At 37.3% G+C, this 11,292-nt stretch overlaps 1 protein-coding gene across 1 annotated transcript; it reads right to left on the reverse strand.

Annotated features, from left to right (window-relative positions):
* Positions 1-3,052: 3,052 nt before the first annotated feature.
* LOC110703465 (glutamate receptor 3.6-like) lies at positions 3,053-7,873 on the reverse strand. Its single transcript, XM_021881283.1, has 6 exons — positions 6,813-7,873; positions 5,304-6,655; positions 4,933-5,210; positions 4,813-4,844; positions 4,305-4,711; positions 3,053-4,007 (listed from the first exon to the last, which is right to left on the reverse strand). The coding sequence occupies exons 1-6, from the start codon at positions 7,093-7,095 to the stop codon at positions 3,501-3,503; spliced, it is 2,859 nt and encodes a 952-aa protein (XP_021736975.1). The 5' UTR covers positions 7,096-7,873; the 3' UTR covers positions 3,053-3,500.
* Positions 7,874-11,292: the final 3,419 nt, after the last annotated feature.

Genomic DNA, 11,292 nt, shown 5'->3' on the forward strand with positions numbered 1-11,292 from the left:
ATGTCTAGAGTTCCATATGCAAACGCGGTTGGTTGTTTGATGTATGCTATGGTCTGTACTAGGCCGGATATTGCGCATGCTGTTAGTGTTGTAAGCAGGTTTATGGCTCGACCTGGGAGGGAACACTGGCAAGGGGTGAAAAGGATTTTTCGCTACCTGAGAGGGACAACTGATATTGGTCTTGTGTACGGGAATGGTAGGGAATGCTTGGTCACTGGGTACAGTGATTCTGATTATGCAGCTGATGTGGATACCAGGAGGTCTGTGACTGGTTATGTGTTCACTTTGGGTGGTTCTGTGGTTAGTTGGAAGTCTACATTGCAGTCATCAGTTACGTTGTCAACTACTGAAGCTGAGTATATGGCTTTAACTTCTGCAGCTAAGGAGTCTATTTGGCTCAAAGGCCTAGTAGGTGAACTGGGTATTGCACAGGATTTTGCTACAGTGTATTGTGATAGTCTAAGTGCGATTTGCTTAGCTAAAGATCAAGTACACCATGATCGGACGAAGCACATTGATGTCAGGTATCATTTCTTGCGTACTGACAAGAGGATTAAGGTGAAGAAGATTGGGACTGCTGACAACCCGGCTGATTTCTTCACTAAGCCTGTTCCGTTTAGCAAGTTTAAACATTGCTTAGACTTGCTAAATATTGATTACTACGTGATGTAGTAGGCCCTGAGGGGCGAAGTTGGGGAGCTCCTGGTGTAGGTGTGTTGGCCTTAAGGTGGAGCTTGCCCGGGGCTTGTGATGCAGGTGGAGCATTATGAGTTGTTATACTTGGAGACGAGTATGTGATGGGTCTTGGTTGAAGACTTATCGGGATGTATGGCTTATGCATGAGTCTTGCATCGGGTTTGGCTTGAGATGTTTTTCCACTATGTCTTGATGGGGTCGTTTGCTGACTACGAGTTCTCGTCAAGGTGGAGATTGTTGATAAGTATTAGGTGACTCGTACTTCGTAGCTTTGTCCGCCCGATCGGGCGGACATTGCCCGGTCTGACCGGGCGGTGGGGGTTGGATACGTTGAAGCATTCGTATGGAGTTTTCTTCTCGCGCCCGATCGGGCAGACCTTGCCCGGTCTGACCGGGCGGAGAAGGAAAAATGCGGAGACGCGGATTTTACGATTTAAAGTTATCTTTTATGTTATCTTTTTGCCCAAGTATCTTTTATTTTAGGGATTAATATAAAACCTCCCTAATATTAGTATAAGGGTTAAGAGAGAGAGAGTGAGAGCCGTTCTTGAGAAATACAAGAATCATCTTTGTAATCTTTGCAGTTTATAGTGAAATCATTCGATCTCGGTGCCCGTGGACGTAGCTATCACATCGATAGTGAACCACGTAAATTCTTGGTGTTGTTCTTATTGTTTGCATTGAATTTCTTTATTGTTTTCTTGTTTGTTTTCGACCTTTGCTTCCGCTGTCGCACAACAGTGTTTTTCTTGGAAGAAAGCAACTTCCACATTGATATGATGTTGGATTTCAAGATTGTAATTCTAGATTTGACTTCGGGTGGAAGAAGGGAGAAGAAAGGAAGCAGAGCATCTTGTACTGTTCTTGATACTCCTCCAGCTTTAAATGTGTAATAAATCATTTACAATTTTTTTTTTTTTTTTTTTTTTTAGGGTGGATGACTTTTATTGACTTGTAGTACAATAACATAAGATATTTGGAAATATTAGGTGTGCACTAACTTCACGCTGTGGGATCCTCTACCTCTAATAATTAGATTTAAATACCAAAAAGGAATTATATCAATACTAATAAAATATTTTTGTATTTGTTGGTATCACTGAATAAGTATTTTGATATCATGATAATACCATCTAAAGTACTCCATATAATTTAATACCAATGCATATTATTAGAGTCATTCATGACTCAAATTATTATAAGCTGAAAATTCCTCCTTCACATTCAAATTTTTGGAGGTTTCCAGATGTAATTGTGTATATGGTCCTGCATCTCATACAAATGTACACAAAATAGTTCACGTTGAATTTTCTTTTGCACATACACCTATAATTCATCTTATGTATGGTCAACTTCGGTCATTTGAGTGAAGGCTAAATCGAGATTGATTTTGATGTATCTTTTGTCAAGGTATGATTGTATTTGTATGAATGGTAATACTAAAAGTTGTCATTTAAACTCAGTAAAAGTCACCTTAAATAGAAAGGGTTATAGCGATTTAGTAGATAGAAAGAGTTATAGACTTACAGTAGCTTAGTAGAGATAGAAATAATTACGATATTTTAGTAGTTTCATTGTTAGGTACTTTTGAGATGCCATCTCATATGAAATTTTGGCATTGAGATTTAGGTCTGCCTTTAACACTATTCCTCAAAGGTGTTTGTAAAGGATCTCTATTCTCTAATAAAAAATCATTCAATTAAGAATTATAATCACCAGGTCTTCAACTTGTTAATTCTTAATACTGACATACTCTGTTGTTGATTTGTTTATAGAAATCCTGCCAAAACTTGACTTTACTAAGTTTTTATTTACTTTAACATTTTTTTTAAAGCTAATCTGCTTTTCCATAACCCATAGGCCATAGATCACATGGGACAACAGACATTCAGTTAATTATTTCAATCTTTTTAGTTTGTAAACTCTGAAGAATTCATTTTCTGAACAAAACCCAAGATTTAGGAAAAGCGTTTGGCTACTCTTAAATACTTCTAGTATTTAAATGGCACTTGACGATTAAGTAGCAGATCAAATGTCAAAAATCGAGACTGGAATTTTTTATCCACACTAACTCGTACTCTCTCCGTCCTTTTAAGATTGCGGACTTACAGAATTTCCTTCTTGGTTTGTCCCATACCACAGTATACACAGTGATAAACTTCATGCATTGTGAATTGTGATCATTACTAGTGAGTGATCTCAGTTTTGAACAATTAGACTAAGACATCATCATCATTACCTTTGACTAATAAAAAAGATATCATTACCTAGATTTTATAGGTTGAAATAATATGAACCTTTTGTCAACTTAACAAGCGAATATGCAAGAGACACTAAGGCTAAACGACCAATTATATAATGGCAAACACAACTTTTAAGTTACGTTTAAAATATACATTATGTAATTTAAGGATGGCTTTTACATTGAGAGATACCTACTTTCCTTCTCATTGAAAAAAAAAAATGTTACGTCTAAATAATACAGTTTTCATCCTACACCCAGATGTAATTACAAGTGGGTGCAGCCGTGCAGGATTGACATTAGAGTCGTAAACTCAGAAAAACTTACAAATCAATTTAGGTATACATTAGTTTTTTTTTCAACAGTTTTTCCCATATGAAACAATTTCATAATAGTTAGGACTGCTGCACTTACCTTTGCTGATTGTCAACATCAGTTTAAGAGTTATATGAGTACAGTTAGATCAAAAGCTGCAAAAGAGGCTAGAAATTCAACAGAGGAAGTTATATGCATATATTTACCCAACTTCCCTTCTGCTGATATCAATAGCTCGGTTATGTATCTACACTTCAGTGTTCCCACCATTACTTCGACCAGGGGAAAATTCCATATGATTAATCCTAGAAGCACTCATGGACAATTCTGCAAGGCTTCTATTTGATGCATAACCCCTCCTTGATTTCCTCTCGGTTTTCCTTTTCCTAGACCGCTTCTTGATTTCCTCTTCCTTCTCATCAACAAATGACAGGAACGTCTGAAAATGAGAAGACTTTGAGCTAGATGAACTCGGGCCAATGGCTTCTTCCTCAGGAGTGTAATGGCGGAGGTACTGCTTCACGATAAGGGCAAAATACATGATCAAGGCAAGTACGCAAGCTATGCCACAGATAAGGAAAAGGCCCCAGAAGCTTTTCAGCTCAAGCCTGTCTACTTCAAGTTTTGTGTCCTGTGAGCTGCAAGCTTTTCTTCTAAGCCATTTGTCATGGATCCTCTGTAAGTCACCATTCTCCGAGAGCTTCAGTAAGGCCGTTGACATGTCTACTGCCAAAGGAGAGTCTTGGGGAAATGCCTGGGGAGTAAAAGAATTGAAAGTTATATAGGCAATTCTGGACACTAATATCTGGGAACATAAATAGGGCCTGAACAAGCTGACAAGCTAGTCGAGATCATAATTGTGACAGTATCAATGTATCATATACAAGTGATGGGTTTAGCATAGGCTTTGCCTGCCAAATTTCACTAGCAGTTAACTGTAAGCATTTTAGTGTAGTTAGCATACTATATTAGGTACATCAGCAGAGGTATGACAAGCATATAGCATTAGCATATCCTCTAAACTCAATAGTTTATCGAAAGAAATACTTACAAATCCCCAGCCATTTTTGGTGAATTCTTGACCAACAATAGTGAATTCACACCTCGATGAAAGGAAGAGCTCCATGTATGCCCTCTCATCAACAACTGCAGCAACCCCGCCATTCTTGGGACCCTTTCTCAGAGCTTCTGCAAACTCGTCCTCGGAATTAAGAGGGACAAGAAGGGACATAGGAACATGGAGCTGCTCATTCAAATAATTTACAGCAAAGGAACCTGCTTGGTATCCTATAGGTTCTCTGCTTTCTATCAAATTATTTATTCCTTTGACATGTGAAGTAAGCTGCTGCACTGTTAGCATGGAGGTCAGACTCGCACTATAACTAGAATTGATAATCAAAACTATGAACAGCCATATAATAAGCACAAGCCGGCCCAGTGTGCTCACAGTATTCTCTCCTGTAAAAGATAAAAAAGTATCAATCATCAAAATCATTATCACTACACTCATTGTTAGGCATAAACTGCATAACTGCTTAACTAGCACAAGTCTCACTTACTATGAGCAAAGAACCAAGTTGAACAGCTGAACCTGCAAAAGAATAATCATATACTTGTATTAAAAAACATTCAACCCAAACATGTAAATTAAGGCAAGTAAAGAAGTAAACAGCACTTGCCATAACATAGTTGCAACTTGCTTTTTGGGTGGACCCCGGAATTCATCATTAAACTTGTGCTCGAGAATCCAAATTACAGCTCCCACAACGACGAAAGATGCACCAGTAACACACCACATCATTGGAGTGAAAGGTCTCAAGAAAGCCCAGGCATGAGATTCCTCGGTGTTAACAAGGGCTACAACAACTAGACCTGACTCAATATATGGTTGTGTAAAATCTGCATTCCTAGTTCTGTCAGTAGTAATTGAAACATCACCAACAACAGCATCAAATACCTGAAAAGGCAAAGAAATGGTGTATATCAGCATGTAGTACCTCTCATGCTTTAGTAACAAAAGGTTAAAAGACATAAAACATACTATTCTTACCCCTGCTCTAATTTTCTCAACAAGCTCATTGATGTTTGGATGATTTTTCCCATTTCCAAAGGGGATCAACCTATAAGGAACTGCGTATGGAAGCAAATTAACAGCAGATACGAACGCATCGATGCAGTAGCCTGAGAATGAATCTGTGCTGTCTGAATATGAAATGAATTCACGGTAGTCTATACGCCTTGGAACTCCAACTCTTAGCTGATTACCATTATTGGGGAAAACCCATCCACGAGGCTTCTCTACGGTCTGGCCAGGCCAAATCACCACAGACAGCTTTTGACTTGAGCTGGACTGATTAGGTGTTTCAGAGAGTAGAGATTCTGGAGGCTTAAGTGATAAACCCGAAAAATTGGACCAGTATCCTATAGTATTATGACCTGTACCGACCACATTGATGATATCAAAGGCAGGATTGATCAGGTTCCTATCTGAGTCATATTGTATGCGACCTGTTAACCCATTCAATTTGACCTGCCATATGCTGGAGACCAAGAGATCTCCACCATCAAAGGTGCTCATTGCATCAAGGTGCAAGTTTGGGTCTTTCAGCTGCCTTAATAGAGAGTTATTCGAAAAGGATATGTTTCCTCCTTGATCAAAGTAAGCATTCAATGCATGAGCAAGGATCCAAACAGTGTCATAGGCATAAAGACCATAACTATTTAACCCAAATGAACCACTTCCATTTTCTCTCCTAACCAAATGTGTCCACCGAGACATAAAATTTCTCTTGAGCTGCGAACTGGGAGTGTGCACACGAAGGGTAAGTAACCCTTGGACATTGCTAAGTTCACTTGGAGAAAGAGGTGAATTTGTATCTATTATATCGCTGAGCCAATTTGTAGCAATCCAAACATAGCCTTTTTCCAACATACGAAGAGAGCGAGCAACCTCAAGCACCTCTAGGCCATAGTTATTGTAAGTATGAAGAACAAGGATCCTAGATTCTTGTAAGGACACCTCAAACAAAACATTCCTTATGTCCTCTAAGTTAAAGTCAGGGCTCATAGGTGCTTTATATCTTATAGTACATTGCTTCTCAGCCAACTTATCACCTAAAGCAGCAATCCCATTCCTCCCATAATCATCATCAGTGTAAATAGCAGTTACTTCCCGCCATCCATAGTGGCTTAAAATGTCGGCTATTGCAGCCATTTGGAAAAGATCATTTTGGGTTGTTCGAACCAAGAAAGGATACTCAAGTGAGTTAAGGGTTGGGTCTGAGGCGGCAAAGGAGAGCAAAGGGACTTGAAGTCCCTTTGCAACCTGAGATACTACATGAGCTATCACAGATGATTGAGGACCTATTATTGCCACTACACCACTATCTATAATGGTCATTGCTGAAACAATATAAACAACAACAAATATACAATTCCAATCAAAATCAATGCTTGTAAAATGCAAACAATTTTGCAACAAAAACAGTAATTACAAAAACAAAAATAATTAAATAATATTAATAAATAATTAAAATTAACAGGGTTTTTAGTAGATTACCCTCAACAGCTCCAAGAAATCCACTGTGTTTGCTATCATGCATTGTGATGTTGAGCTTTGTTCCCTGAAGAACTTGAGGGGAGGAATTTACATCATCTATAGCTGCTTGAATTGCAAGTTTTGCAACTTTACCAATTGTGGAATTATATGAAATTATTGCACCAATGTTGACAATTTCAGGTCTTGTAGAAGGATTTGTATCAACCCCATTTGCAGAAAATTGCCCATTTTGCAATAATAATAAGCTAAATAACATCAAAAATCCAAGCACCCTAAAAATCATGGTGGATCAGCAAAAAATCTATCCACCTTTTTGCACAATACTAATAAGAATAATAAATAGACAATTATATAAAATCACTAAACCTCATAAAAACCCAGTTATTATTTGCAGGAATAAAAGAAAAGTTTATTAAATCTGAGAGAAATGATAGCAGAGAAGCACGTGGTTTAGAATACCCAGCAAACTGAATAAATGCATAAAGTTCAAATTTTTATTTAATTTTCAAGGGATAAAGTTCATATTATAAGACAAGAAGAATAAACAACTCATGCAAACATTTATTAATTCAATTACTTCAAAATTAAACCAGATGCATGTTTCCGAATTATAACCTTTTCATAAAACTTTTTTTTTTTTGAACACTTTTCATAAAACTTTTTTTTTAAAAAAAAAAAAATTAAAATACTGAACCTTAAAGAAATGTTAGATACATTACCATAAATAGCAAGTAGCTAGATTTGAGATATTTATTAATCAGAGCTTCATAGACATCACAGTAATTAAATTTCAGAAAGTGAAGTATATTCTGTATTTAATATCAGGAGGAAATATGAAAAGGAGAGGAAAGGCTTAAAAATAAAATAAAATCCTCTAAAAAGGAAATAAAGGGGAAGAGTTAATGCAAGACAATTATGAGTGAATATAAATTAAAAATAAACTGTAGAAAGTGTCTTTACTCAAGTGCAAAATAGTCTAGTCGAGAAGGTATGATTTGACAGAAAACTCAAGTGCAAAAAGAGAGTGAAAGTGCGTTGTTGAATTGTAATGTAGGCCACACAAAGTCACAACTTAAAGAAATGTGGATGCAAATTTGACATGACATGAAAGAGAGAGTAAGCATGAAATAAGAGATTATGATATAAAGGTGATAGAGTTACTAGGACAGTATTCCACTTCAAAAATCTAAATATACCGTATATGAAAATAAATACTCCGTACAATATAACTATTAAACTTCGGACCATAGCACGATAAGTTGGCAATTATGTAATAACTTGAGCCATCAGATAGAAATTGATATTAGCAATCAAATCAAGAAGAGAGAAAGGGAAATGTCATTTGTAGTTTGTACTAATGTGGATTAGTTGATAACTAGGTTGGGTGCATTTTGCATTTTTACCACATGTTTTTTATGTAAGAGGACTTGGAAGATAGGAACAAACACAATATGCCTGCGATAATGCTCCTACAGAAAATTATTTTCCAATTATATATTGTTAAAAAGACAAAAGTTATATAAAAGCATTATTACATCATCTATTAAAATTTAAAAGTGCACTCCTAATAAGAGCAGATAATAAGATAACAAAATGGTCTCCCATGTCAACTTCCTGAATAAACCCACCTTGCAAAACATAATGGACTCTCCCATAAGCCATAGTACAACTATACAATACTCCAAAGTCAACTTCTGGAATAGCACCCCTTAAGAAGAAATTGGACTTTTATGACAAACATTAAGATCTCGATAATCTTTTTTAGCATATCTTTCAATCTATATAAAATAAGTTCTAATAATGATTAATAATTCAATGAAAGTAATTGATTTTCATATCTTGATAATACAAATTCGAATTAAAACAATATTTTTATAATACGTTTAACGTCTAATATAAAATGAAAGCTCACCCAATTAGACAGTTGATAGGACGTCGTCAACCTATCAAGAAATAAGACCTAACTCGATCCTACTCAACTAGTAGCAAGGGCAAGAAAGGGTCGAACCCATGAGAGGCGTTGAATCAACCACCAAATGTTATTGTTTAAACAAGCTAGATTAAGTCGGGGGTTTTAAGTTGGTATTACGTCACACTATTCTAATTCAAATCAACTAATTCTAAGAGGTGATTAACAATATTAAGAAGGCCTAGGGCATGGGTTACACCACTAAACTTCATCACGGACCACAAGTAGCATGCATAGAAATGGTGATTTAGGGGATAAATTAGGGGAAGTTATCAAATGCACCCAACTACTCTCTCAAGTTAGAGGGATTACTTGACATCAAAACCATAACCTACTCTCGTGTTACATAGCATAAAACAAGTGTTAAAGCATAATCACGATGACATAAACATTCCCTTGACCGGTAATCCCTATTCTCATGGCATTTCGGGTCAATTAAGCATAAGGGAGCTAACTCAAGTTCATCTCTCGATCCTTCGTTGAGGAAAGCTTGGATAAATAGTTCTAGCAATGGCCATATACAAGAACTAAGCAATTAAACCACTTAAGCTCAACTAATCATCATCCCACAACAACCAAATTAGCACATGCAACAAGTAATTAGTGACTACATTGAGGGTTTACCCAAACCCTAGAATTTAGACTACTCACAATCCATGGAGGTTAAAGCAATTAAAGATTTCAAGGAATTCATGAACAAATTAAAACTAAGAATTAAGTAGAATCTAACAATTAAACATGCAAAGAACAACCAAACAATTAATAAAAAGCAAGAATTAAAGATAGAAGAGAGAAAGAAAGAGTAAGAAAAAATTACTAGAAGCTTCAATAATTGACTAACAATGGTGGAACTTGTCTTCTACAATGATTGGATTGAAAAACCTTCAAAACAAGAACTAAAATCTATGCTAATTTGAGGATTTTTGTGTTTCAAACTAAGAGGAGTATCAAAATCTGGAAAAATTGGGAACCCCCCTAAAATGGTCCAAAGGGGCTATTTATATTACCCCCTAAAATAAGAGGACGGTGAAAACAAGAAACGGGTAAACTGTAGGTCTGCACGGACGTGCTGAAGTTGGCACGTCCGTGCAGACCAAGGCAGAAACTCAGTTTAAGACGACCTGCTGCAGCACGGGCGTGCACCTTTGGTACGTCCGTGCTGCATCATCTGCACGGACGTGCAATATTTGGCACGTCCGTGCAGGCCTTGGCAGAAAGATGGCTTCAGGTCTGCACTCCTGCACGGACGTGCAACATCTTGCACGGCCGTGCTGCCTCATAATCACTGAAGCACGTCCGTGCTGCATCATCTGCACGGACGTGCAATATTTGGCACGTCCGTGCAGGCCTTGGCAGAAAGATGGCTTTAAGTCTGCACTCCTGCACGGACGTGCAACATCTTGCACGGCCGTGCAGGGTCTTCTGGGCCCTTTTCTTCGTGTTTTCTTCTACGATGCTCTTGTACTTGGATTCTTTCCATCATTTCCTTGCTTCTAACCTCGGTTTGGTAACCATGGGCTTCATTTGGTCGTCTTTGGACCTAAAATCTCAACAAAAACACTAACAACCCGTGAAGCATAGGATACACAAAAATTGCATAATAATAGGGTAAAAGTGAACCAAAACACAAATTTGTTCAGGTAAACTAGGTTCAAATACGCCCTAAAACCGCATAAAATAGCAAGTAATCAAATCCCCCCAAGCTAAGCTTTTGCTCGTCCTCGAGCAAACTAGTCATGACAAAACAAATAGAGGGAACTAACTTGTTATAGAAGGTTGAAGCAAAAGTTAAACCAAGAAAGGGTAGGCATACACAATAAACCGAACGATCACTTTTAGCAAAAGTGAGAAGCCGTTTAAACCTACAAGTCGCCTAGTAGGACGAGTCCATCTCTCGTGAGGGTTTCCAAAGAGAATCACCCACAACTCCCACAAACACAACACACGATTTTTTTTTTTTATAGCCCAAGTCAACTCATCGGGATGTGATTCAAAAGCAAGACAAGTGAACAACTTTCAAGAATTACCAATCATACAAATGTACACATGAGTTGGGGGTAGAGAGGAGAACTAAACAAGGTTGCACTAGGATACTTCCTTTGGCCTTTTACTATTTCATTAGAGCACACCTAGATATTCCAAAGTTGTAACAAGCCCTCTTTCGGTTATAAAATCTCAAAATGCTAGTCCACCTCCCAAAATGCACACCCAAGGCCCCTTAACTACACTCTAACTCGGGAATTTCATAAGAAACAACAATGCAAACAAGGTGTGGGAGGCATCCACGAGTTGACCTCTAAAGAAGAGAATTTTTTTTTTTTTTTTTTTAGAAGTTTTGGGGTAGTTTTTGTTCTCCCCTTTTTTTATGCTCTTCTTTTTTTTTTCAATTTTCAATGCCCTCGCCTCTTTTAACTGTGAGCGGCTCTTTCTTTATTGAGAACGTGTGGCTTATTACGCCACTTATTACACATGATACAAGTAGAACCAATTCCCTAATAGAGTTTCATTTCG

The sequence above is a fragment of the Chenopodium quinoa genome, unplaced genomic scaffold (genome assembly GCF_001683475.1).
Source record: "Chenopodium quinoa cultivar QQ74 unplaced genomic scaffold, ASM168347v1, whole genome shotgun sequence".
NCBI classification, from domain to species: domain Eukaryota; kingdom Viridiplantae; phylum Streptophyta; class Magnoliopsida; order Caryophyllales; family Amaranthaceae; genus Chenopodium; species Chenopodium quinoa.